The sequence below is a fragment of the Eriocheir sinensis genome, chromosome 1 (genome assembly GCF_024679095.1).
Source record: "Eriocheir sinensis breed Jianghai 21 chromosome 1, ASM2467909v1, whole genome shotgun sequence".
In the NCBI taxonomy this organism is placed as follows: domain Eukaryota; kingdom Metazoa; phylum Arthropoda; class Malacostraca; order Decapoda; family Varunidae; genus Eriocheir; species Eriocheir sinensis.
Genome location: NC_066509.1, coordinates 1,872,019 through 1,899,618, shown reverse-complemented (window position 1 = coordinate 1,899,618; position 27,600 = coordinate 1,872,019). Strand labels below are relative to the sequence as shown.

Here is a 27,600-nt window from a genome sequence, read left to right as displayed (position 1 = left end):
TCTTATTTGTCATCCTCTGTTCAGTTTACTGGAGGAAAGGTTTTGTGGTTACCTTTCTTGTCCTTTATCCAGCCCTTATTCTGCTTCTCTTCCCTTAAAAAAGAGCGTTCACAAACATAATTGCTCATTTAGAATATTATTAAGTACAGTAACCAAGGAACCATGACCCAAAGTTTATTGTATGTATAAGTGATTCTCAAGGTAGGATCTTCCCTTACAATGAAAGCTTGTATACTTGATCATAATTTTAATATTAAGTTGGTCCATGATGGCGACTCCTCGACGGTGCATATTAAGACATTGGATCCCTTGCAGAATGGTGTACAACGCTGGCCGTGCTACAAGACAGTGAAGAATGTCTGGTGGACGTCAACTTACTGGCTGTTTACACCTCCAATAAAAGGCAGAATCACAGGTCTTTATCACTACTAATACAGTATAAATCAAGATCAACAGCCAATTAATAATTTATAAGGAGACAGCGTGGGAGGCTGCTGTCACTGGTGTCACAACTGTTTGAGGTACACTGACTGCATTTTCACTTGTCATCTCATATATTTCAATAAATATCTTATCATTATTATTATTACCGTTATTATTATAATTACAACAGCTACTATCATTATTATATATCATCATTATCATCCTTTTTATATAGTTACCCATACACAGGAGTGGTAAGGTTATGTACAGTGCTTGGTGGTGTGCTGGACAGTGCTGTGAACAGTGATTCTCGTGTGTGTGCTGTGTGCTGTGCTGCTGCCTCTAAAGATTACAATATCTCCCTTACACAGATGTCCTAGCAGGAACAAGTCTACACATACAAACACTGTGCCCTGCGAGTTTGATTATTAACACACAATTGATTTTCTTGTCTTTTTGAACATGATAGATGATATTTTGACTTCATGTATTACAAAATGAAAGACGATTACGGTAGAAAACATTATGAGAAAAAACATCACATAATTAATAACTGACAGACAGCAGAAGAGTGCTAAGTTCTTTCAAAACATTACAATGGAGTACCTGTGAGTTAAGTTTCCTGTAATGGGACGCCCAGCGCTGGTTTACAACTCTCCTCTATCTGCTGTTTGTGGAGGTGTTATGGCACCAAGGGAGATCACCGTGTTGTCTCTGCCTGCCCCAGGATTACAATCTGCCAGCAGTGTGCTGACCACACCACCACCAGGCCCGTGGAAACATGAACATCTGGCATTCTCAGGCAATCACCCATCCAAGCGACAATCGGAACCAATGCTGCACATTCACTAGGGTGTGGTTAATGGTGAAGCAAGGTGTGCAATGAGAAGATATGATGATGGTGATGATGTGGAGGATGATGGTGACAATGATAATAAACATCACTAATTGCTTCACATACTAGAACAAGAAAGCGGAAAGATTCTGATTCAGCAAACTGGAGATTGAGGAACAACACAGAACCACTTTGATGAGGCCACAGACATGCTCACAAACCACACGGCTTCAGAGGATCACTCAGCGCAGCCTCATCTGCTCAGGTAAGGATAAAGTCTATTTGAAGTTTTTTTTTTGGCCCTTGCCAAAGTTCAAGCTTGAATCTTCCAGTTCTGTGCTGCAAGTCTCCAAGGCTACTCAAACCAGATGAATCATAAGTAATCAGTGTGACAAATCCAACCTGTCTTGATGAGCGTGCACTAATTCATATTATGTATTTACAATACGCAAATTTATCCTTACAAGTGAAACGTTCTCTAAAAGTGCCAGATGCTGGATAAATTTTATGGTCCATGAACATTGTCATTAATCTGCATGATATGATACACCTGTAACAATAAATAATAATATTTATAACTTCTATTTCCCTTACAAAACAAACTGACTAATGTAGAGTGCAAGTTATACTGACTGACTCTGTCTCTTCAAGGTTGGGGATGAAACAAACATTGTCACCACAAATGTAATGCATGGCACATTTATCTAATTTAATCATAAACTTTAAAATATAATATAACATAAATAGCAACTCTGGAACCTTATTAAAGTTTTATACCCATAAAAAGTTTTAAAGTAACCAAAATTAGTTACTTTTATCAACTCTGGAGCCTCCACGACTAATAAACTTTTAATGGTGATAAACAAAATCTTAATAAAACCAAAAGTATTTACATTATCGACATCTTAAAATAATATATCACTGCCAGACCTTAAAACTGTAAATGGGACTTCTGCTGGCATGACACTCAAGATTTACTACACCGAGTTAAGTACGCACACCACACACGTACACACATACATGCACACAACCCCCCCACCTCACACACACGCACACACATACACGTATGTGGATGAAATTACGAATCACATAAAAATATTCAAATAACCTATGCACATCATGTTCATCTATTCAGCTAACTCCTTAACTGTTCAGTCATCATGTAACTTGTCTTCTGCCCTTCAATAGTTTTAAGCCTTTCCAACGTGATCTGGACAGACAGACAGACATAACAGAAGAATTACAAGCTGTGAGTACCTGGCGAAGACACTTTGCATTGTAAGATGAACCACTTCTCGAGGTGAACCGTGAACTTGGGTCAGTTTTGCCGAGAGTGGACGTGACAAATACGAGCACATACATGACAGCTACGCCAATATGGAACTAATATACAACAACAATACTGGTAATTAAAGCTAAGCTGTGGATAAATACCCTTGGCACCTATAAATTATTTCAGAGACTGTGAAAGGTGTCTGGTGCTATGTAGAGGTAATTCCTTTATAGACTGCTCAGGTTACGATTTCCGGGGAACACATTTTGAGGGGAATTAAGTTAAATATTCACAATTTTTATAGTTATGTGAACACAAGTGATTGAAATGAGGATGGGTCTTACTGTGTTTGTGTGCTTACTTTAAATATCTAAGCATTGAGGTACCTTAACAGTAAGCTCAGGTTTACATAAATATTTGACACTACATGTTTGCTGCCCTTAAAGCTTGTAATAGTATGTAATCTGATAATAGCCTTAGAGTAGTACACTGATGAATAAGACACCTAATATCTGCCTGTCAGCCCGGGCGCTGCCACTAGTCAGAGTCATTGTGGTCGTTGTGGCCCGGCTCGTTCATGACCCCCATGCCCTCCTGCAGCTCCAGCACACTTTCCACCGGGTGGGGCTTGCCGTCGTCACCGATGCGGCACGGCTGGATGATGTTGTTCCTGAAGGACAAAAGAATAGACACCTAGCATGAGGGAGCTGAGCAAGAAGATGGCTGTTGGAGAAACTGTAGCAACACAGCAAAAAAGATGGTTAGATATGATGAGACTGTGTGTGTGTGTGTGTGTGTGTGTGTGTGTGTGTGTGTGTACAAGTGTTGAATGGTAACAGCAAATATGTAGTAGAGCTGCCAAGTGACAGACTGAAGTGAAGGAAGTTTGTGAGCCAGAATGAGAGAAGGCCAGTCTGCCTTACCATAAATGTGCTGAAAGACTTTGTCAATGCTCTGACAATGTTGCAATTATAAGTTATGTCGTCAGACGCCTCTCGAGCCGTCTCAGGCCAGCTATGTCTTGGAGGCAAGAGTCTGCCCCTCCAGGACCACATCAAGGTCCTGGGAGTGACTATGGACCAAAGCCTGCGCTTCAACCACCATGTTCAAGCTGTCGCCTGCCAGGCCTCCCGGCGAGTCTCTGCCCTGTGAGGGGTGGTGGGAACCCTTGACCCACGGGTTATCCTCACTCTGTACAAGGCACAGATATGTTTGTATCAAAAGTTATTTATTTATTTATTTTTTTACGTCGCGGCCTATTGCGCCGGTAGGCTTCTTCACGGTGGGGCCTGATGGTCGGCCCAAGGCTTCTTCCCGGTGGGGCCTGATGGTCGGCCCAGCCCGTTCTGGTGCAGGCGAGTGTTTATAGTGGCGCCATCTTGCATTGGCTCATGCTGCCCTCCCAGAGCTCATCTTTAATCCTAGAATCTAGAGTCCGGGTTGATAGGTGGTCTTCTGGACAGAATGTGGGTAGTTTTAAGCCACTCGGCTCGAAAAATCCCAGCTTGGTGGCACCGGGCGGGGATTGAACTCGCGTCCTCCTGAACGCGGCGCCGTCACTCTGTCGACTCAGCCACCGCCTCCCCAATATGATGTCTTATGCTGGATGGCGAGTACCACCACCCACATACAGAGGCTCGATGCAGTTCAAAATGTGCACTGCGTCTGGTAGGGGCCAGTGATCGCCCAGAGGATTAGCAGTTGCTTGCCCCCGTGACGTCACTGGAACATCGCCACGACATCTCAGCACTGGTAGTGTGCCACAAATCCAGGTGCAGAGGGTTCCCCACCTCAGCACTTTGAGACATTCTCTACGCACTGCCCAGAGGTGTACCAGGACAGCACTCTCAAGTGACCAGCTTGTGGTGCCTCGATCACACTTGAGGCAGCACCAGCACACCTATGCAGCCAGGACCACATGCCTGTGGAACACATGTTCATGGCAGCCACACCTCAAGTGGAGAGCATGACCACGTGGCAGGTGAAGCTGACTGCTCACAAGTGGCGTTTAAGACACCTGTGTGCGCTGGTGCTACACACCTAAAGTGCTACACACACATAATGAAAACTGACACTTATGACAGTGTGAATTATTTTTTCATTTTTTGTGTAACAGTGTACAATTTATTTTGTCCCACATACAGGCTCTTGAAATAGCTGCACACAAAACGTGTAACTTTGAGTCTATTTTTGTAATTTAATTTAATTTAATTTATCACATGTTAAAAAAATAAATAAATAAAATAAAAGAATGGACACTAGGTTATAAAAAGGTATGGTGTGGCAGGTGGCCTGCCAACTGGACATTCCAGAAGATCCATCACCAACATAATGCAATCAATATGAAACACCAAATTTAAGGAGTATTAATATGAGGAACAGAAAATCCATACCTTGTCAGTTTATCCAAGACATTGACAAGCTTCATGGCTTCGTGCTCCTTCTGCTCATCCGTCATCCCCTCCAGAGGCGAGGGCCGGGGCGGCTCATACCGACCTGTCACTGGGTTCACCCTGGAGAGGAGCGAGATTGGTGAATATGAAAAAGTATAACCAGTACTTACACTAGTTACACCTTTTCCACAACATCATTATCATTATTATTTGCTTACCTTCCCAAACCTTACTCAAATTCCCATCTTCACACTCCTCTGTGTTTGACTATGTGGGTCCATGGTATTCAAAACTTCTAGCCTCCTTCTCTTTATAGAATACCTCGTCTCCCTCCTCTCATACTCTATAGACATTCACTTCACACTGAAATAACATAGCCCAACAACTTGCCTACTCTCATCCTATACTTCAAGTTAGCTAGGTAGCAAGGGCTCACTAGCAGCTAATTCTCCATTACTTTTCTTACATTTATCACATGCTTAAAAATAAAAAATACCATCACATCATGAATATGAGTGACAGTACTTACATGTCTCTCACTCTCACATACTCCTCTGTGTCTGAGTCTTCCGAGCCCGAGGAATAATCAACGGAGGGTTTACTTCCGCCCAGCATCAGGCCACGAGAAGCAAGGAGTCCCGCTGCATTACCATACCCAGTGTACTTGATGAGGCGGTCAACTGAAAATAACATCACGGTTCTTAAGACTGTGTGTAAGGCTTATAAAATCAAACACAGACTATATTATTGATATAAATAAATCTAGCTCTTACAATGAAGCTACAAATATTGCTATAAACTAGTTATTAGACCCTCATCCATCCTCTCCACACTACATCTCCAAAAACATTATTACAAGGGTAGTAGACATGTGTGTTCTGCGTACCACTTTCTTTGCAGAGGATGAAGAGGAAGTTGGCTGATAAGTGTTTTAAGTCATGCAGCGGAGATGTCATGAGAGTGCACAGCTTGTTCCGCAGCGTGGCGCCCTCCTCCGGCCTCTTGGTCACGTCTCGCAGGGGCGGCAGAACGCGTAGACGGACGAACTTGCGGATGATGCGGTTGGCTTGGACCATCTCCACCATCAGGGTCAATATTGGCATGAGGCTCTTGTTGGACGACTGGCCAGGCTGTTGGTAAAGCTATCAATAAGACTGAATAAACATTGAACAATTATGGCAACATTAACCTGTATGCATAAAAAGTATTATGAAGATATGTGTCTGAGAGCCAAACCTATCTACACATACACATTCTAGACCACTTGAAGCATTCTACAGCAAACTAATCTATACAAGATGGATGGACAGGTTACCCATATTTCCAATTATATGCATCAAGATGCAATTCCCTCTGTTTCAAAAGGAACAATGTTTCTGCAACCTATAAATGTATGTAGTACTTGTTTTCTACAAGTAACCAGTTTAATATTGACACAAGAATTACTGTAAGTACCCTTTAACCTCTCAAATCTGAAATGACTGGCTTCAGAAAGACTTGAATATCAGTGATTACTTGACACCAGAGTCATACTTTCAGCACCCTGCTGCAGGCCCTTCTTTATCTAGGAAACATAACATTATCTTTACAGCATGGTCAAATGCTCTTCTCAGGCAAGCCAAGTAAGTAAAGATCATGTGCAGCAAAGCCTGCCTTGATTTAGAAATCTTGAAATTACTCATTTGCAACGAGACATAATGGCAAAATGAGAAAAATATCTAATGTATGTGCATTCCTAAATATAATTTGACTGCCCGTACTGCCTGAGGCTGTGGCCATGCTGACGGCGAGCAGCAGGCGCGACCATAGCAGGGCTCAGCCAGGCACCTGAGTGCCCACACTGGAAGCAAGTGGCCACTGACTGGAGTGAGTCCCTAAAGCAACTCAGTACCTCTATCATTTCCATGACTGATTGAGGCATGCACATCTATACATACATACCTCCTCAAAGTCCATCAAGGAATGTAACTGCTTGTGCATGTAAAGCAGGAAAAGTTACCACTTAACACTTTATCTTGACCCATAAGGGCCAGTTCAACCACATTTATGAGTTACAAACAATTAGATAATCAAAGCGAGAGAGGCAGTCCAGCGCTGCCTCCTGTTTGTTAACTGAGCGGCTCCTGAAGGCACGAAACCACATCACACAAGACCCATGTCAAAAAATTTAGGGTAAGACTTTAAGACTTCACATCAACTGATTTCTAGAACATACAACACTCTATATACAGGGGACTCCAAACATCTGCTAGCTGATATGACTGTTCAATACAACTCGAGCTCAATGACTAAGAGAGGAATGTAGGCAAGGTTATAATATATGATAAATATTTGTTTGCTGAAGTAGAATTTATCCTTTGACCTGCAGCTCATATTTTCATTTTATAACAAACCCCATCTATGGATACCTCAAGGGCAAGGAGACAATCAGCTATGCAGCACAGCACACAGCAATAGTTACCAATGAACAGTTCATGTTGATTGTGATATCAAGAAGAGCAATAATATTCTTACAAAGAATTTTGGCAATTTTTCCATTAAGCTTATTACTGCAGCTCTATCAGCACATCTCACATAGTAAGTTACAATACTGTAAACCAACAAAAGCAAGGGAACCTATGGAAAGAATCCTGCAACTCTATGCAGATTTGCTAATATGACTAATGTTACCAAAACAGTACCTTGAATTCTTTCCAAGTCAGAAACTGATTTTCTGGCTAGAAAATATATGAAAGTAATTGAGAAATTAGTAAAATCAGAGTGCTGGAGATTACACCTGGTGAGTGCCCTGAAAAGGTGAAGAGTTTTTCCTTACTTAGGAATGGGCGTTTGTTTACTTACATTAGTACAGCTACTTAATATTGTTACAATGTATACCCAGACATTTTTATCATCAGGCTTTCTTGAACTTGTAGTTACCTATGTCTGTAAGTAATGGAGTCTTGCATCTATTGACATACAGTTCATTTGGCAACTTGATATGACAATGTCACAAACCAAAGAGACATGTCAGCCAGTGAATTACAATTACCATTTTCATCTGTAGCATTTTTGGGTTCTGTTGGTTCCCACTTCCCACACTTCTTTTACTGTTTGCTTCACCTTATCTCATATCATAGTTGCCAGGACAATCTGAATACAAAGAGTTGCTCACATGAGACCTTATGAAGGTGAAGAGTGTCTAGTATACTTACTGAATTAAGTCTTCCTTCAAGGAAGTTTAGAAGCTCGATAATGGCTGTCATGTCTTTGCCGTCATATTCACAAGAACTCTGATGTGCTACTGCAACGTCGTCCACCTCTGTGAAGCACGCAGCCTCCACCTGTGCTGCTGCCCCAGCCGACGGCTGTGTTGTGACCACCGTGGGGACAGTCTTGTAGTTGTGGTCCCCGGGTGCCTGTGGCATGCTGACCAGCAAGCCTTCATACATGCTGGGAGGCATCACCAAGAGCAGGTTCACTGTGTTACTGAAACAAAAATATTGCTGTCATGTTTTGTGAAATAATCTATCTATCAAGTATTTGTTTATCTATTTAGTTGTCAGCTGAACTACTGACTGTCACTGATCCCCAAGCTAAGGCTCAGTCTTCAGGCAAGCTCAGCTCTCACCTGTGAAGAGCATCTGTCTTCTCAGGGCACCTGCTGGAGGCCAGGAGGAGGGAGCGCAAGATGCTGATCAGGCGAAGGCAGTGACTGTCCTCTTCTTCATCTGGACTGTTTTTGTCAATGTGGAGGACCAAGTTGTATAAGACTTTCAGGACCTCATTGATGAGTTCTGATTGCTCGTCCTGAAATATACAAATCATCAGTGTTCTGCAATCTTGTACCAGATATAAGATGCTAAGACTGCAATGCACAACTTTCAATTAAGGTAATTAGAAAATCTATTGAAATGGTTGTAAAAATTAAAATAATGATTCCCCAGTAATTAATTGTACCTGAGAAAGCAAAACAATTAACTTACACTGAAATAAACAGGATATGCAATCTGTCCATAGCCACACTGCAGATCATTTTCTTCATGAGCTGTTTTGAGTGACAGATCCAAAATTTCAATCAAGTATGTGAGACCATGGTACTCTGTCCTCAGCTTGGGTCTGCAAAGAAAGGCTTGGGTTAAAGACTGCATATATATAAAGAATCTGAAATACTAGATCACAGTTATCATTATAATTTTGGACACTTTTCTTCCCCCCTGAAACATTGGAATCCAGCATGTTTCTGTGGTTTAATACGTAATGCTGTACAAGCTAAAGAAACAAACACCAGTGAAGTTTTTTGTTTCCTCTTATATATAATAGAATGTATTTGTAAAACTTAAAAATTACCTTATTAACAAATACATTATAGTATTCCTACATTATAGAATCTGTTGTAATGATAAATCCGTCCATTACACGTTGGCTATCCATGACCCGACAGCATGATATTCCTTCCTCGTCTTTACCTGATGTCTGCACAGAAGGCCGTGAGGAGGAACAACAGGCGCATGTCAAAGTACTTGACAATGTGTGGCAACTCAGGGTCCCGGAAGGTCTTGAGGCGGCACATCAGCCCCGGGATGCAGCTGTTCACGCAACACAGCCTCTGAATGGCACTGCTGTTGTAGACCAGATTGCTGAGACATTTCTGTGCTTCAATCACCACTGAAAAGAAGGGAACCATGCTGTAAAGGCTATTTTACCTATCCTCTTCATACTTGGCTTCCCTGCATGCTTTCTCTGCCCTCTCTCTCCCTTTCAGTAATCTTTGAGGCATTACTCTCTACTGCCTTTTTATAATTACCATAAAAATATCAGTCTTCTAAATCATAGGAGTTTGCAAGCCTCAATTTACCTCTCAACACTGCTCTTAAAACATACATCTTCAGTAATCATCAACCAACTCATTTTGATCACAATTCCAAAATGATCTATCACTCTATAATTCACACACAGTTGTACTCGACTTTAGCAACGACTTACCATCATAATTAATTTGCTGGTTAAGGCGTTTGAGGGCTTCCTCTTCTGAAACCAGGCCAGCCAGGCGTACTATGACCGACAGCCTGTCCTTATCAACAACTCGGTGCAGTGAAGACTTGTCACGGCTGCTGAAAAAAAGAGTAAATACCGACTACATAAGCAAAAAAATAAACAACACAAGTCAACATTTCAAACAAGTTCTCCTATATTCATCTTTCATACATAACATTACTTTATAAATCTTCACCCGGTAGCTGCGGGGATCATGTTTCTTAAAGGCCCCTCTAAGCGAGAATAATGACAAAAAATCATCACTCACGCAAACCATTTCATAATATATATCAACGCATTTGTGATCAGTTTATGCACCATCTATTTTTTTGGGTTTATATCATGGCAAAAATCTGGCTCTTCGCTGGTGCACGGTAAAGCCACAAATTTGGCCCGTCGCTGCTACCGGGTTAAAGGTACACTTGATCCGTTTTCTCTGACGTAGCCCACCTGAGGATCCTGATGGCTGAGAGGCAGGTCTGGTGGGTGGTGGAGGCCATGGGGTCGCTGAGCCGTGCCATGATGAGGTCCCACAGGCGGTCATAGTAGCTGGGGTCCAGGCCCACCGAGGTGAACTGCTTCTCATACTGTGGAAAAACAAGACATTGGTGTGATGGGGGTGTATGTAGCACAAGATCACAGGTCAGGATGAGTTTCTCTGTATCTCAGCCTTAAACTAATGGAAATCAGGTTAAACATGATAAATCTGTCAATAATGAGATAAAGTATTTCTGCAGCATCCTCAGACCAGTGACAAGTGTGATGGGGATATAAGTGGCACAGGGTCGCACATTAGATGTCTTAACTCTTACGCCAATGGAAATCAGGTAAAACATGATAAATCCATTAATAATATATGAGACTAAGTGTTTCTGGAGCATCCTCTAACCAGTGACACATGTGATGGGGATGTAAGTGGTACAGGGTCGCACGTTAGATGTCTGAACTCTTACAGCAATGGAAATCAGGTAAAGCATGATAAATCCTTCAATAATATGTGATAAAATGTGACAGGTGTGATATGAGCCACAATCACAGGTTAGGTTGGGTCCTTCTCCACATCCCAGTCTTTAAACCAATGTAAATCAGGTAAAACACGATAAATACGACAATAACATGAGATAAGATGTAAATAAACTGAGATAGTGTTTCAGCAGCCTCCAGTGACAGGTGTGGTGGGGTGGAGCTGTCACCCCAACACGCCCCTCCCTGGCTCCTGTGGTGGGGTGAGTCACTCCTCCCTTGCCTTCTCGTTGAACTCCTTCAGGATCCTCACGAGGTCCTGGTCCGTCCCGGTCTCCAGCAGCCGCAGCGCCGAGGAGTCCATGGCGAGGGAGGCACCACACACCGCTAGGGCTTCCTTCCCTCCCTTGGTCTGGGGCTGGACGGGAGGCTGCTTCTTCTTCTTCTTCTTCTTTTGAGCTGTTCCGCTTTGTATCGCTTCTTAAGTCCTTCTCAACACTTCTATACTTTACACCATGAACTTGGTTACTTCACAGTGCACACTTTTACACTTCACCCTGAACTGATGTGATTTTCTGTTCTTTGCCGGCTACGGGGCACTCGAGGACCCATTCAGACGGTCAGGCGTTCAGCGGGGAAGTCCCGAAAACCTGACCACCGTAGCCTTTCACTCTTCCGGATCCCCGCGATGTTTCCTATTAATAGGATTTTCCTGGTGTCAAAACGAAAAACTGACTATTGTCCCAGGTTTTCGCTTTGACTTTCTCAGAGAGTAGACCTTTTGGCAGATTGGGGAGGGGGGGCGGGTTCTGGGAATGGCCCTGCATACGCGTGTGGCTGCGGTGCTCATCCCCGTACCGTTGGCCCTTAGAGCCTGTGGTGTGCAGGAACCCATTACCGGCATGTACACGGGCCAATTTGAAGTTTACCTTCCGCAGGTGTATTGCCCGAAATCCCCTTCACTGTATCTCCACAAGACCTCTGCGTGTCACTAAACGCACAAGAAATGAATCCAGAACAAGAAAGGATTTAACCGGCGCCAGGGATCGAACTCGCGACCAGTGAGGTAGGAAAGCCACTTCTTTTTACAGTCGGTCAAAGAGGTATAAACCCTTTGGAAAGTGAGTTTTTGGGAGCTTCACCCATTACGCGGGCCAGGCACTACGCATGCAGGCACCCATTTATTGACCAACCGAAAGGGAGGATGAACACCCGGGTGAGCTGCCCGCCGAATGCCCGGGCCAGGATTCGAACCCGGGCCCGCGGCGCCGTAGCCAGGCACGCTATAACCACTGGTGATTGGTTATATCAACGCGCCTAGCTATTATATCTCCCTTCCTACCCTACACAGTATTATTCTGTTGTCATTAAAGTCTTATGTGCATTATTTCTGAGTATTTCATTAACTGTATGCCCTCTTCTTCTTCTTCTTCTTGAACTTAACATTCACTAAAGCCGAAATGCAGTCTTGGTGGCACTGAGTTCAATATGAATTCACTTAGATTTAAGGACAAACCATCAATAGTCTGTTCTGTACCATGGGGTCTGTGTGGTCTGAGTATATCTATGTAAATCTATGTAAATCTTCCTCCCACAATGAAACGGGCGCGGGTTGTTTACATTTATCACGATGCCAGCAAACATAAACAGTATACGTTATCTGTTTTGAGAAATCTAGTCCCCTCATCTAACGTTCATCCGAGTGCTGACATCGGTAAGTGGCCTCGTGTGTCCTGTATATTGCATTATATTATTTAGCTGTTTAAACACGCGCAGGAGAGGAAATGATGGCAAAGAAAAGCCTTCCCTCAGCGATAGGTTGGTGCAAGAAGTAATACCTGCTACTATCTATATCTAATCTATCACCAGCAATCCCCTTCTCTTAGATTTTCAGAAGACCTATTTAGTACTGTTATGCCGGACGTGTTACGTGGGTTCCGTGTCGCCGTCAGAAGACTCCGTGGGAGGGAGATATGTAAACACTTTGCACAGCTTCTGTAGTTTACTATTCTTCCTTAGTAGTACACTTCACTCTGACTCTTCACTTACCACTAGCTTACTATGACTGGGGCTGTCCCCTCTCGCCCTCTTCTCCTATATATATCCAGAACAGTACAGTCTAGAATGTTACAGTATATTTTAGATCATACAGGAACATGTAGCAAAAATATGTGCGAGTTGGCAACACTTCCCGCCTGGCGCCTGGCCGCGAGCCCCGCGGAGAGCGGGCGGGGCCTTGCTCCCCGCCCCCCCTGCTCGCTCCTCCCGGAGCCTTCTTGAGGCCTATGGACGCCGGGGGAAGCTTCCAGCACAACAGTACTATAACCAAAGGTGGGTACAAAGGAAAGGAACTGATGGCAAAGAATAGCCTACTCTCATATAAATTCTTCATGGCTGGGATAATGTAGGCCCGCCGGGTTGTGCAAGAATTATCTGCTGCTATCTGTCACCAGCAATCCTTTTTTTCTGTTTTATATTTTCAGGAGATACAATTAGTGGGATAACCAAGGCTGGGTACTCACAAAAAAGAAAATGAATACTTGGGACAAGCTCTTATCTGACCTTGGTGTCCTCGAACCGTGTCTTGCCCTCATTAGCAGCCCTTGCTATCCCTCTTGGAAACCTCATAGAGTCAGTGTTGATATTGAAAAATTCGATAAACCTAAAGATTCTTGGCTTCCTCAAGTCCTGCAGGACCTTTTTCTGACCAAATTGTCTGCATATCCCTGCACCCAGGCTGTCCATGTGTTTTGTGATGGATCTGTCAATGGCACCAAGACTGGTTGTGGATTATTTATTAGGGACTATGCCACCCCCTCTGAATACACTGACACTGAGGTTTCTAAGAGGCTTCTTGATCATCTGTCTTCCACAAGGGCAGAACTCTATGCCATATATGAAGCCCTCCATATCACTATAGCTCTCGGGAAAGATGTGTACCTGTTTGTTGATAGTCAATGTGCCTTGTATGCTCTTCTGTCCTCCTCCCCTTCTGACTGTGATATAGTCAATAAGTGCCTTAGTGCCTTTAGCCTACTGGAGCGCTGTGGTGCTACTGCACACTTCATCTGGGTGCCCTCACATGTTGGGCTGCCCCATAATGAAAAGGCAGACAGACTTGCTCGTGCTGCCTCTGATGATCTCAATGTACACCCAAGTGTTGAATACGCCTATAATTATGTTAAGAATAGACTTAGATCCCTTGTTAGTGAGTCTGTTACCAATCAGCTTGCCTTGAGGTGTCAAGATGGTAGTCCCTCCAGCATTCACTATGCCCAGGTATCAAGTATCTGCACCCACACTTATGGTAGGCTTAGTGCATCCTATGATCTGGTGGTGATGCGGTTGAGGCTGGGCTATAGATATTACTGGGAGGTCAGTGGGGCTGACCCTGTACCTTGCCGCTTGTGTGCCAGGCCAGGGGGTCACACGCTCAAACACTTTGTCTTGCAATGTTCTGCTATTAGTGCCTACCGCCCACAGGGCCACTGGGACCTGCCTGGGCTGGTGGGCTGGTTCATTAACAATAATGTTCTTTCAGCTGTGCTTAGTGAGTATCCTGCATTTGCCTCTAGATTGTAGTCCATATGTACAGTCCCTTATGTCTGCTCCCTTGACTAGATCAAGGCCTTTATTTTTTTAGCACTTGTCCCCCACCATTGTATCTTTTAGTTTCTTGGTGCTACTTACACATGTATCCTTAGTTGTATAATCACACTCTGTACTGCCTGGGGGTTGGGATGGCATGCTCCTCCCTTCTCCTTTGTTGTTTTACTTGCAACAATAAACTATCAATCAGTCAATCAATAGATTAGGCTTTCAGAAAGAGGGCTATACAGTGCAATAGCCTAGGATGGGTACGCATAAAAAATAACTAATTATGTTCGGAGAAAGAGTTTGGCCTTAAGATCGTATTTTTCAGAAAGAGGTCTAGATTGTGTATATTTATATGAATGTATGTATGTATGTATGTAGCTCTGTGTAGGCTATTTCTGGTCTGGCTAAAGAGGCCTATGTAGACTGTGTATATTTATATGTATGTATGAAGCTATATGTATATCTAGGCGGGGTAACAAAAAAAAAATGAACAAGGTATAGCCTACTGGAGAAAATGGAAAAGCCTTGAGAAATCGATGAGTTTTAGAAAGAGGCCTATATAGATGGTGTATATTTATATGTATGCAGCAATATGAATGTCAAGGCGTGGTATACATAAAAAAGTGAACATGGTGTAGCCTATAGGGAAAGGAGGAAAAAGTCTTGAAAAAGCTATGAGGTTAGGCCATTCTCATTCGTGGTTGTAATAGTGAGTTGTTGGCTGCCCGTTGACAGGATCTCGGTGCCCGGCTGGACGTGACCTTATGCAGTGACCTTGGCCGGGATGTGACCTCTGCTGGACAAGCCTCTCGCCACGCCCCGGGCTCCTCCTCTCCCATCACTGGTAAGATGAGACTTGTAGGAATGCATGAGGGTGGTGTTTTGAACAGTAGGATATTTCATGTTTCTCGTTCCTTGCTTTTTGTCGTTTTTCCCGAGAGGCTGCAGGCGACATATGGATTTTTTTATCTTTTATTTTTAACAGTGAAGGAAGCAGGTCAAGGGCAAAAAAGATAATCGAAAGGAATTAAAAAAAAAAAGCCCGTAGTATGTCAGTGAGTTTGTATGTCTTATTTTTTCGTTTTTTATTGCATTATTAGTATTATCATTGGTTTCTTCTTATCATTATTATTATTACTGTTATTGCTATTTTACGAGGCACTAGGGAGGGGGGGCTCGTCTTCCATTGGTAAGAGGGTCGTACTCTTAAACATTTCGTCGTCTCGGCACACATAATTTATTTGACAAGACTTTCGAAGGAGTTTTGGGCATTTCCAGGGGTAGTCATATGACCCTGGTGGTTGTCTGACCCTTCTTCTGTACTGTGAACCTAAGAAAACACTCATTCGAACCCGTTACTCTCATTTCGACTTTAGGAAATAGTTGGTGGGAGAGATGGAAGCGTTTGAGAATGCCAACCATAGAATCCTTGCATCCTTGGGTAAAATAATCCTAAATAAATGACATTGGGAAAGGGGGGCCGCGGAGAGCGTGGACTACAGGGGCAAGGCGTCGCAGTGCCGCCTTGGCTCATGTCACAATCATTTGAACATTCATTTAAATCGATTGCTGACTCACCTGACGGGGATGTGTCAGCTGGGCGGGGCGGGGCGAGGAGCGGCGCGTCATGCATGGTGCAGGGTTGGTGCGGGTGCGGGGTGTGTCAACTTCCAAGAATTCTAGGCGCCAGCAGGCAGGGAGGAAGGAAGGGTAAATGAAGGGTATCAGGACGTCTATTGCGAGGTTCTTTGGGACATCTTTATGCTTGTGTGTGGGAGGAGCACGTTGAGGGAGTTTCCTATTTATTATTTGCTTCAGATTTCTTCCCCTCATGCAGTAAAATAAAGGGAAGAGGGAGGCAGGGAGGAAGGAAGGATCTCAAAACACCTCTAGGACTAAATTACGAGACTATGGGACATTTTTATGCTTGTGTGTGGGAGGAGCACGTTGCAGGAATTTCTTTTTGTGATTTGCTTCAGATTTCTCCCATCATGCGGTAAAATAAAGGGAAGAAGGAGGTTATTAGGCTTCTGTAAGGAAAGACCAGCGGCAGCTAACCCCACAACGGTATGGGCAAGGTGTGTTTACTAAGATATCGGAGGGTTTATATAATTGTGTGTGTGTGTGTGTGTGTGTGTGTGTGTGTGTGTTTACGTGCATACCTGTCTGTGTCTTGTTTTAATCATGAGTAACGCAGTTCAGTTTTCTCTCTTAGCTTTCCTTCTCTCACTCTCCCGTGATATAGTTTCCCTCTTCCACTCTCCCATGATGGCAGAGTTAACGGTGCCTTTCCCTTCTTCCACTCTCCCATGATAACTGGTTTCCCTCTCTCTCTCTCTCTCTCTCTCTCTCTCTCTCTCTCTCTCTCTCTCTCTCTCTCTCTCTCTCTCTCTCTCTCTCTCTCTCTCTCTCTCTCTCTCTCTCTCATGATTGCAGCGTTTGATGGTGCCTCTCTTAGCTTCATTCCCTCTTCCATGTTTATCTGTTTTCCTTTTCCCTTCCATGATCGCAATGTCAATGGTGGTTCTATATAGTTTTCCTTTTTTCCGCTCCCCCATGATAACTGGTTTACCTCTATCTCTCTCCCATGACTGCAATGTTTAATGGTGCTCTTAGTTTTTACTCTCTCACATGATTGTCTGGTTGCCTTTTTCCCTCCCATGATAGCAAAGTTAATGGCAGTTTCATTTTTCCTTCTAACATTCTCCCATGATAACTGTTTCCCTTCAACCCTTCCATGATAGCAAAGTCAATGGTGGTCCTATGCAGTTTTCCTTCTCCCATTCTCCCGTGATAACTGTTTCCCTTCAACACTCCCATGATAGCAAAGTTAATGGTGGTCCTATGCAGTTTTCCTTCTCCCATTCTCCCATGATAACTGTTTTCCTTCAACACTCCCATGATAGCAATATTTATGGCGCTTCCCCAAGTCTTCCCTCGTCCATTCCTTTTTCAGTCCTCACGCTCAATGAACCTTTTGACGATGTATGCGAATCGATGTCTAGAGTTTGGCTGAGCGGCAGGATTTTAAGGGTCATGTTTTCACCTTGTTTTGCCTCCTTCCTCCTCACGGCTGGGCTAACGTTGTAGGTTGTACCCCAGACGACCCAGAGTGGTTGCCAAATGGGATATAGAGTGTTTACATGGCGTTTGTGTTGGTGGGTTACAGGGAAAGAGGATACTGGGTTGTTCTGAATACTGGAGAGAGAGTGTAGGGTAGGCTATTTAGTGGGTTTGCGTTCTTGTATGCCATTTTCAAGAGTGCATATGAGCATCTAGAAATCTCTCTCTCTCTCTCTCTCTCTCTCTCTCTCTCTCTCTCTCTCTCTCTCTGCAGGCACAATAATCTCACTATAATCATTTCAATATTGTATTTACCGACTCCTTCTCCTCCTCCTCCTCCTCCTCCTCCTCCTCCTCCTACTACTACTACTACTACTACTACTACTGCTACTCTCCTTCTCTCCCTCTCTCACTTTCATTTATTTACTTTTCTCTCACTCCCTCTCCCTCTACTCCTGCTCTCTCCCTCCCTCTGTCTCCCCCTCTTCCTCCTCCCCTCGCTCCCTCTCCCTCTCTCATCCTCTCCCTCCTTCCTGCTGTCCACCTGTTCAACACCGGAACTTCTACCTGCAGATGACGCTCTCTCTCTCTCTCTCTCTCTCTCTCTCTCTCTCTCTCTCTCTCTCTCTCTCTCTCTCTCTGTTTTTCTTTCCTTCTTTCATTTTCTTTCTTTCTTTCTTTCTTTCTCACTCTCCTACACACACACACACACACACACACACACACACACACGCACGCCCGCCCGCACGCACGCACTTGCAACACTCACGTCATGTCGCCAAATTGCATCCCTTTCCTCCCTCCCATGATTTACTTTCTCTCTCTCTCTCTCTCTCTCTCTCTCTCTCTCTCTCTCTCTGCACACGCTCTCATAACCCTCCCTTTCACCCCTCCCTCTCTCTCTCCCTCTCTCTCCTCATATCCCACTTTCCCTCCCTCCCTCCTCCTCCTCCTCCTCTTTCATTCCTCCCTCCCTCCTGCCTTTCCTACCTCCGTCAGCAGCAGCAGCAAATGGCGGCATATAAGAGACTGATTAAATTTTCTTATTGTGGCGTGCGGGAGACAATACGTGGCGATGTGTGGCTCGTTAAATTTCTCCTTGATTGTTGAGAGTTGAATGTATGATGCCCCCCCTCGTGTGTGTGTGTGTGTGTGTGTGTGTGTGTGTGTGTGGGAGCCCTCCTTACCCCCCTTATCTCTCTCTCTTTCCCCCATTGACACTGCCTCTCCCTCTCTCTCTTTCTTCTTTCTCTCTCTCTTTCACTCTGTTTTGTTACGGTGATGGTTATTGTTATTATTATTATTATTATTATTATTATTGATGGTGGTGATGATGGTGGTGGTGGTGGTGGAAGTAGTAGTAGTAGTAGTAGTAGTAGTAGTAGTAGTAGTAGTAGTAGTAGTAGTAGTAGTAGTAGTAGTAGTAGTAGTAGTAGTAGTAGTAGTAGTAGTAGTAGTAGTAGTAGTAGTAGTAGTATTAGTAGTAGTAGTAGTAGTTGTAGTATGTTCTAGTTCCTTACTTTCTTTTTTTTCCTTTTTCGAGAGAGAGAGAGAGAGTGTTGACCACCAGGAAGTCATATTCTCATCTTTATTGTTCATCGAGAGAAAGGAGGAAGAGGAAAAGGAAGAGGAAGAAAAAAAAAATAAGTGCCTTCATTTTTTTTGTCTCGTACTGTTATTTGTGTTTTATTGTGGTTTTCTTCTTAACTCCTTCCTTCCTCTTCCTCTTCCTCTTCATCATCCTCTTCCTTTCTCTCCTCCTTCAAACCCGCCATCCCACCTTCCTCTCTCTCTTCATTTGTCTTGTTTTTAATCTCTCTCTCTCTCTCTCTCTCTCTCTCTCTCTCTCTCTCTCTCTCTCTCTCTCTCTCTGTTCACCTCATCATCTTCCCTTTCTCTTCTCTTTTTCATGTATTTTCTCTCCTTTTGTCTGATCTTTCCTCAATCTTCTAATTCTTTTGTTTTTCTTGATTGGTTGATTATATATTTTTTTGTTTCCTTTCCTTTCCCTTTTCCCATCCTTTCACTCCTTCTCAATCCGTCACCTTTTTCTCCTTTTTTTCCCTTTTTTTCTGGTCTTTTCTCTTTTTTTGTGTGTTTGTTTCCTTCTCCTCCCTCTTCCTCTCCTTCTCTTCTCTTTATTTCCTTGTTTTGTTATTTTTTTCTATATATGTTCTTTTTATCATTTTCTTCTTCCTTTTTCCTCTTTTCCTTTTAATCATTCGCTTTTTTCCTATCATTATTTTTATCTTTTCCTTTCCTTTTCCAATTCTTCTGTCCAACCCCTTCATACTTTTTCCCCCCCCTCCTCTCTCTCTCTCTCTCTCTCTCTCTCTCTCTCTCTCTCTCTCTCTCTCTCTCTCTCTCTCTCTCTCTCTCTCTCTCTCTCTCTCTCTCTCTCAGTATTTTTCTTGTATTTATATTAATTTATTTATCCATTTATTCTTCTAATCTTACTTTCTGTACCTGTTGGTGGTTGTGTTTCTCTCTCTCTCTCTCTCTCTCTCTCTCTCTCTCTCTCTCTCTCTCTCTCTCTCTCTCTCTCTCTCTCTCTCTCTCTCTCTCTCTCTCTCTCTCTCTGCGTCCATTTTCCGTCCTCTTGCTCCTCCACTAAAAACTTCTTCCGTCTAGCAAATCACGTTAATTGCCGGTTAATGGAATCCGTTTGTGTGTTGCGGAAGGGACGCGAGGAGGAGCAGGAGCTGGAGGAGGAGGAGGAGGAGGAGGAGAGGGGCGTGTTGTGGGCGGTCAGCGGTCATGGGAAGGAGGGAAGTAAGAGTATAAATAATGACGGTTGACCGCAAGTTAGCTCAGGTGGTGTTTCGTTGTCTCTTGTGTCCGTGAGGCTCCTTGAAGAGTGTACACAAGAGTTTCAACATAATTTAGGGCGGTGTTTCAACCTCGCCCTTACTTAGAGATGTCCCCTATACCGTATGCTCTAAACTTTTCCTTACCTTAGTTAGCTCAGGTGGTGTGTATTTCGTTGTCAATGTGTGTCCAAGAGGGTTCTGCAAGAGCGTGCACAAGAGTTTCAACATGATTTAGGGCGGTGTTTCAACCTCGCCCTTACTTAGAGATGTCCCCTATACCGTATGCGCTAAACTTTTCCTTACCTTGGTTAGCTCAGGTGGTGTGTATTTCGTTGTCAATGTGTGTCCGTGAGGCTCCTTGAAGAGTGTACACAAGTCTGAATATGATTTAGGGCGGTGTTTGAAGCTCTTTCTTTCTTGGAGATGTCAGTCATTTTACCAACTCAAAAAACAACAACAGCTTCTACTCTTTTTTTTTTTGCCCCCTCGTTGAATTCTGCGTATACTTAATATATATATTTTTTGGCCATTTTGCACCATGAAAATACTAACTGGGAGGGGTTCTTCTTCTTCTTCCGTTTATCTTCTTCTTCTTCTTCTTCCGTTCATCTTCTTCAGTAATAAACTTAAATGATGTTAATTGTTGGTGGCGGTCCCGCGGTGTGTGTGTGTGTGTGTGTGTGTGTGTGTATCAAATTTACCCCCACAAACTCATGTATATATACGAAAGCGTTATTTATTTATTTATTTAGTTGGTTAGTTTGTTACGTGTGTGTGTGTGTGTGTGTGTGTGTCCTTGCCTTTCGCTGTTCACCTCCCGTGGCGTCGTAACAGTACCAGGGGAGACGGACGCCGCACTCCCTCATGATCATGGGAACCCTTCAGCCCCTTATTGCGTTGTTTACCGCGCTGGGACGGAGCCAGAGCCGAGGACCCGCCCGCCAGCCAGCCAGTCAGTTGGTGCGGTGGTCGGTCGGCCGCTCGTGAGAAAGAATGAATGCTTGCGGTTCAATTTCTCATCACATTCCAATTTGCTCCTGATTATGGTTCTTCGTCTTCTCCTCCTCATTCTTCTTCTTCTTCTATTTCGACTTTTTTGTTCCTTTTCTTCTTGTTCTTGTTGCTGTTCTTGATTTCCGTGTTCTTCTTGTTGTTCTTGTTTTTCTTCTTCTTCTTCTTCTTCTTCTTTTAATCTGATTTCCTCTTGTTCTTGCTCTTCTTTTTCCTTTTCTTCTCCTATTTCTTCTTCTTTATCGTTTTTCTCTTCCCTTTTTTATTTTTTTCTCCTTGTTCTTCTTCTTTTTTGTTCTTTGATTTGTTCTCCCCCACCTCCTTGTTTTTTCCTCCTTTATCATCTTCTCCTTCGCCTCCTTAAATTTATCCACGTTTCTCTTGTTTATTTTTCGTTTAGCTCATTTCGCTTTTGTTCCTCCCCTTGTTGTTGTTGTTGTTGTTGTTTCCAGGGGGATGGGGACAGACGGAAACACTAATAAGACCCGCAATATCCTTGTTTTGATGAAGTAAAAATAGACGGAGCACAAAAGTAATTAGGGTGTGAGTTAATATTGCGAGAGAGGTTTCTTGATTCTCCCCGTCTGCTCCTCTTCCTCCTCCTCCTCTTTTTTCTCCGTCTCTTCCTCATATTCTTGTTCTTGTTGTCATTGTTCCTCTTTTGTTTTCACTCTTCTTCTTCTTTTTCTTCTTCTTCTCTTTCTTCTAGTTCTTCTTCTTCTTCTTCTTCTTCTTCTTCTTCTTCTTCTTCATTATCATCTTTTTCTTCTTCTTTATCTTCTACTACTACTACTACTACTACTACTACTACTACTACTACTACTACTACTACTACTACTACTACTACTTCTCGATCTTCTTGTTATTATTGTTCTTGATTTTGTTGCTGTTCTTCTTCTATCTGTTATTTTTCTTCTTGTTTATTTTCATCGTCATTTTTTTGTTTAATTTTTGTTCTTGTTTCTTGCTTTTGTTCTCGTTCTTTTTCATATTATTTTTTTTGTTCTTATTCTCGTTCTTCTTGTTCTTGTTTTCTTCTTCTTCTTCTTCTTCTTCTTCTTAACCCCTCCATTCCTTCCTTCAGTACAGGGAGAGAAAAAGATAACTCAGAAGACCCTCACAACCTACCTCATGCTGTTGTTGTTGTTGTTGTTGTTGTTGTTGTTGTTGTTGTCTTCTATCTTCACTATAAATTTTACGACCCATTTTTTCGGGGTTACGAGGCGGGGAAAGCGATCGGAACCGTCTCAGCTGCCATTGGATCCTCTTTGTTTACCGTGAAAGGTGTTCGGCGGCGAGGGAGGGGAGGGGGGAGGAGGGGAAGAGGGGGTAGGGATGAGGTGGTGGTTAAGGGCGGAAGTCGAGGCCAGGAAGAACGGAACAAGTCAGTGTGTCATCCAGGGTTGAAATGGATGAGAGAGAGAGAGAGAGAGAGAGAGAGAGAGAGAGAGAGAGAGAGAGTGTGGAGGAGGAGGTGACGGGAGGAAGGAAACTAGAAAAAAAGAAAGAAAATGAAGGGAAAACAGAAAGAAAAGACTTGGGAGCCGAAAAAAGAAGGCAACCAAGAGAGAGAGAGAGAGAGAGAGAGAGAGAGAGAGAGAGAGAGAGAGGTGACGGCAGGAGGAAAGGAACTAAGAAAAGGAGAAAGAAAATGGGGAAAAAAACAAGGAAGGAGGGAACTGAGAGAGGAAATTATGAAGGAAATCAAGAGAGAGAGAGAGAGAGAGAGAAAGGAGGCATGCAGCAGAGAGGAGTTCTAACTTCACGCTAGGGGGTAGAGGAGGAGGAGGAGGAGGAGGAGGAGGAGAGTGCCACGGAATAATTTGCAGGTATTTTAATTAGCCAGGCCCAGGCGCTCGTATACCTGGCAGGGGTGTCTCAACTCGGCGCATTTCAAGGCTTGGTGTCCTGGCGGGGAGGCTGAACCGAGGGCCGTACTCTGACGCTCTCGGCTCTCACCAGAAATTTTTCCAAGGGCACCCAAGGAGATTAGTCGGGTTCTCATGCGTGGTTTTTCACATTCTTGCTACAGAAACCTTGTCAAGCTATCACTAACCTCATAAAACTACCCATGGCAATACTAACACAACCTCTGGAGACTTGGCTATACTGGGGACTTAGAGAACCTTTGAGGAACTGAATAGCGTTCCTGAAGGCAGACTATCACTAACCTCATAAAACTACCCATGGCAATACTAACACAACCTCTGGAGACTTGGCTATACTGGGGACATTGAGAGCCTTTGATGAACTGAATAGCGTTCCTGAAGGCAGACTATCACTAACCTCATAAAACTACCCATGGCAATACTAACACAACCTCTGGAGACTTGGCTGTACTGGGGACTTAGAGAGCCTTTGATGAACTGAATATCGTTCCTGAAGGCCATACTTGGACCTTAGAAAGCCTTAGGGATCTTCACATTGCAAGAGGGAGCGATTCTCTTTGGGTATTATACTACTGCTTAAATATACTTCAGAAAACTTGGTGCTAGGCTGTACTGGGGCCTTAAAGAGTCTTCAGGGAGCTGCATAGCGTTGGAGAGGCTTTGGATACCTGGGGAAGAGTGAGGTGGACGGTGGGTGGGGGAAGGGTACTCTGAGGGTAAGAGCAGCGTGGCACATAAGGTACTTTTACTATGTGGCCTCCGTCTCCTCTTTCTTTTTCATGGTTCTTGTGGGTGGCTCTTGGATGGCACTTCGTGGGGAATGTCTTGCTTTTGCCCTCCTCCTCCTCCTCCTCCTCCTCCTCCTCCTCCTCTTCCTCTTCCTCCTCCTCCTCTTCCTCCTCCTCCTCCTCCTCCTCCTCCTCCTCCTCCTCCTCTTCCTCTTCCTCCTCCTCTTCCTCCTCCTCCTCCTCCTCCTCGATGTCGTCCTCCTCGTTCCTTTTCTTTTTCATGGTTCTTGTGGGTAGCTTCTTGGATGTTTCTCAGTAGGTGAATGTCTTACTTCCTCCTTATCTTTCTCCTCCTCCTCCTCCTCCTCCTCCTCCTCGATCTCGTCCTCCTCGTTCCTTTTCTTTTTCATGGTTCTTGTGGGTCGCTTCTTGGATGGCTCTCCGTAGGTGAATGTCTTACTTCCTCCTTATCTTTCTCCTCCTCCTCCTCCTCCTCCTCCTCCTCCTCCTCTCTCGTTGCCAAAGGAGTGAAGTGAACGTTCCCGCACCTACACGTAGACAATGCTTTAATCTGTTCCTTAAGTCCACAAAGCAACTGAAGCATAGGATTTGAACCACTAAAGAAGACTTACGTACATGAGAACATAAGAACGTCTGCAAGAGGGCGGCGGGCAGTCTCGTTAAAAGCCCAAATAAGCTTTTCGTTGCCTACTCCTTACATACTTTTAGCAATTCTCGAGATCCCCGAAGTAAGAGGGCAGGTTAAGGGGAGCGAAGGGGGGTGGAGGAGTGGGAAAAGGGGTGACACATTTTAAGAAGGGTGAGAGAGAGCTTTGTAATATTGCCCTTTGGATGTTTTGGGGGTCGAAATAAAGGGACGTTAAGGAGGGTGAAAGGGGAGTTTAAGGGGAGTGATGGGGGGTTAAAGGGGAGGTTAAAGGGAGTGGAAGGGGTGACAGGAGGGTGTAAGGGAATGACTGGGGGTGGAAAGGGGGGAAGGAGAGGCGATGAAGGGTGAAGGGGAGGTTGAGGAGATGACTGGGGATGAAGGGATGTGTGAAATGGGGGGTGACAATGGGGTTGGAAGGGGGTGAAGGGTGGGTGACTGGGGGGATGACAATGGGTGATGGGGGGTGACTGAGGGAGAAAGACAGGTTAAAGGGGGTGACTAAGGGTTGAGGAAGGGGTGAAGGGGTGAAGAGGGGGGTCAGTGCGTGTGTGTAAGGCCCCCCCTCGTGACCCCCTTAACATGGTCCAGCTCTACCCCGCGCGGACATGAATGGGTTTGGCGGAGAGTGAAAAAGGATTAAAGAAGACAAAAAAAGGAGAGAGAGGGAAGGAGTGTAGTATGTGCGCGTCGGATCCTCCCTCTCTCTCTTTTTCTCCTTTTTCTTTTTCTTTGTTTTTCTTTCTTTCTTTCTTCTTGGTTTCTTTCTTTTTCTTTCTTTCTTTTTTTACTTGTGTTGTTTTTCTTCGTCCTGTTTTTCTTGTTTTTTTCTTTTCCGATTCCGATTCTTTCTTTCTTTCTCTTTCTTTCTTTAATTGTGTTGTTTTTCTTCGTCCTGTTTTTCTTATTTTTTTTTCGATTCCGATTCTTTCTTCCTTTCTTCTTGGTTTCTTTCTTTCTCTCTCTTTCTTTCTTTACTTGTGTTGTTTTTCTTCATGTTTTTCTTATTGTTTTCTTTTCCGATTACTTTTACAATTTTTCTTCGCTTTCCTGATTTCTTCCTTCTTAAGTTCCTCTGCTTTTTCTTTTTCCTATTTTCTTCTGCTTTTACGTGTGTTGGTGTTTTTCTCGTTTTATTTCTCCTTTCTTTTTCTTTTTCAGTCACTTCTACGTCAATTTATTTTCTAAGTTCTGTTTCTCTCCTCCTCTCCATGTTTCTTTTCCTCCTTCTCTTTCTCTTCTTCCCTCTCCTCCTCCTCCTCTTTAATTACTTGCCTGTCTGTATTTTTCTTCTTATTTTTTGTCTCATTAGTCGTGGATCCTAAATACATTAACATCTTCATAACATTCATTCCATTCATCAGTGATTTGTTCCCCTCGTTGTTTTGTGTAGCCTCTAAGTGCCTCTCAGTCCCCTTTAGTGCCTCTTAGTGCCTCTTGGTGGTGCCTCTTAGTCCCTTTTTATGGCTCCCCTTTGGGCCTTTACTCTCTTCCCTAATGCTTGGGTCCTCTTCCTCTTCCTTTTGATGCTAAGAGCCCCCCCGTTTTGCTGTAGTGCTTGTGATCTTTCCTCTTCCTCGTCCTCTGTCCCTCACACCTTCCTTCTTTTCTTCCCTCTTTCTCTTCCCTTCTCTACCTTGCCTTTTGATGTCACACCTTCCTTTTTTCCTTCCCTCTTTCTTTTCCCTCCTCTACCTTGCCTTTTGATGCTGTGTGTTCCCCGTTTTGCTATTGTGCTTATGATCTTTCGTCTGACTCTTCATCTTCCTTTCCCTCTTCAGACTCGCCGTCACACCTTCCTTCTTTTCTTCCCTCTTTCTCTTCCCTTCTCTTCCTTGCCTTTTGATGCTAAGTGTTCCCCGTTTTGCTATTGTGCTTATGATCTTTCGTCTGACTCTTCATCTTCCTTTCCCTCTTCAAACTCCCCCTCACACCTTCCTTCTTTTCTTCCCTCTTTCTCTTCCCTTCTCTTCCTTGCCTTTTGATGCTAAGTGTTCCCCGTTTTGCTATAGTGTTTGATCTTTGTCTGAATCTTCATCTTCCTTTCCCTCTTCAAACTCGCTGTCACACCTTCCTTTTTTCCTTCCCTCTTTCTCTTCCCTTCTCTTCCTTTCCCATTGATGCTAAGTGTTCCCCGTTTTGCTATAGTGCTTGTGATTCTGCCTCTTCCTCGTCCTCTTTCTTTTCCTCTTCAAACACGTCGTCACACCTTCCTCTCTCTTCTTCTATGCCTCTACTTTCTTCCTTGGTGATGGCAATGTCCTCTTTCCCTTCCTTTAGCTTCCCTTTTCTCCCGTTTTGTCCGTGCTTGTGATCTTTCCTCTTCCTCTTCATCTTCCTTTCCCTCTTCAAAGCTGCCATCACACCTTCCCCTTTCTCCTCACCTACTTTTTCTTACTGCCTCGATAATGCTGTTGCCCTCTTTCCCTTCCCTTTCCCTTCCCTTTGGCGCTAAGAGTCTCCCGTTTTGTCAGTGCTATAGTGCCTGATGACCTCTAGATGCGTCTGGTTACTTGAAGTTGTACCTGGTGACCTCTAGCTGTGATTTCCCTCCAAGCTATGATCACACTCCTAACAGTGACCTAACCTGACCTCACTAACGTCTGTGTTCCTCGTGCTTCCTAAATATAACTTATGTGACCGAACGTAACCTCTTTGTCCCTGGTGTTTCCTGTAACCTAACGTAATTTGATTCCTAGTTATGGTATCACTTCTAACTGTGGCCTAAGTTTACCTATATAAATAGTGACCTAACTTAATCTAACTAACCTCTTTTAGTTTAGTGCTTCATGTAACCTAACCTAACCCAATCTGATTCCTAGCTACGATCTCACTTATAACTGTGGCCTAAGTTAACCTTACCTATATAAATAGTGACCTAACTTAATCTAACTAGCCTCTTTTTGTTTAGTGCTTCTTGTAACCTAATCTA

General features: G+C 43.8%; 1 protein-coding gene and 1 long non-coding RNA gene across 5 annotated transcripts in view; one reads left to right on the top strand and one right to left on the bottom strand.

Moving 5' to 3' along the window:
- Positions 1-227: 227 nt before the first annotated feature.
- Positions 228-11,456, bottom strand: LOC127003423 (synembryn-A-like). 4 transcript variants are annotated; one of them, XM_050870230.1, is made up of 12 exons: positions 11,187-11,456; positions 10,391-10,527; positions 9,890-10,014; positions 9,373-9,571; positions 8,890-9,022; positions 8,535-8,713; positions 8,119-8,392; positions 7,606-7,641; positions 5,811-6,054; positions 5,475-5,604; positions 4,925-5,044; positions 228-3,201 (listed from the first exon to the last, which is right to left on the bottom strand). In XM_050870230.1, exons 1-12 carry the CDS (start codon positions 11,265-11,267, stop codon positions 3,069-3,071), a joined length of 1,791 nt encoding a protein of 596 aa, XP_050726187.1. In that variant the 5' UTR covers positions 11,268-11,456; the 3' UTR covers positions 228-3,068. The 4 variants fall into 4 exon arrangements, with proteins under 4 accessions (XP_050726187.1, XP_050726103.1, XP_050726276.1 ...); XM_050870146.1 differs by having other exon boundaries at positions 5,454-5,604; positions 11,187-11,447; XM_050870319.1 differs by lacking the exon at positions 7,606-7,641 and having other exon boundaries at positions 5,454-5,604; positions 5,811-6,066; positions 11,187-11,433.
- A 1,649-nt stretch (positions 11,457-13,105) lies between these two features.
- LOC126986510 (uncharacterized) overlaps positions 13,106-27,600 on the top strand; it is a 32,044-nt gene continuing 17,549 nt past the window's right edge. The window contains exons 1-2 of the long non-coding RNA XR_007739932.1: positions 13,106-13,234; positions 15,236-15,344. This is a non-coding gene — a long non-coding RNA (uncharacterized LOC126986510). The remainder of the gene's footprint in view (positions 13,235-15,235; positions 15,345-27,600) is intronic.

Coding starts and splice junctions, on each gene's coding strand:
- LOC127003423 (XM_050870146.1), bottom strand. CDS start 11,267: ATGGACTCCTCGGCGCTGCGGCTGCTGGAGACCGGGACGGACCAGGAC. Junction 9,023..9,372: donor GCCTTCTGTGCAGACATCAG/GTAAAGACGAGG, acceptor CTTTCTTTGCAG/ACCCAAGCTGAGGACAGAGT. Junction 8,393..8,534: donor AAGACAGATGCTCTTCACAG/GTGAGAGCTGAG, acceptor TTTTTGTTTCAG/TAACACAGTGAACCTGCTCT.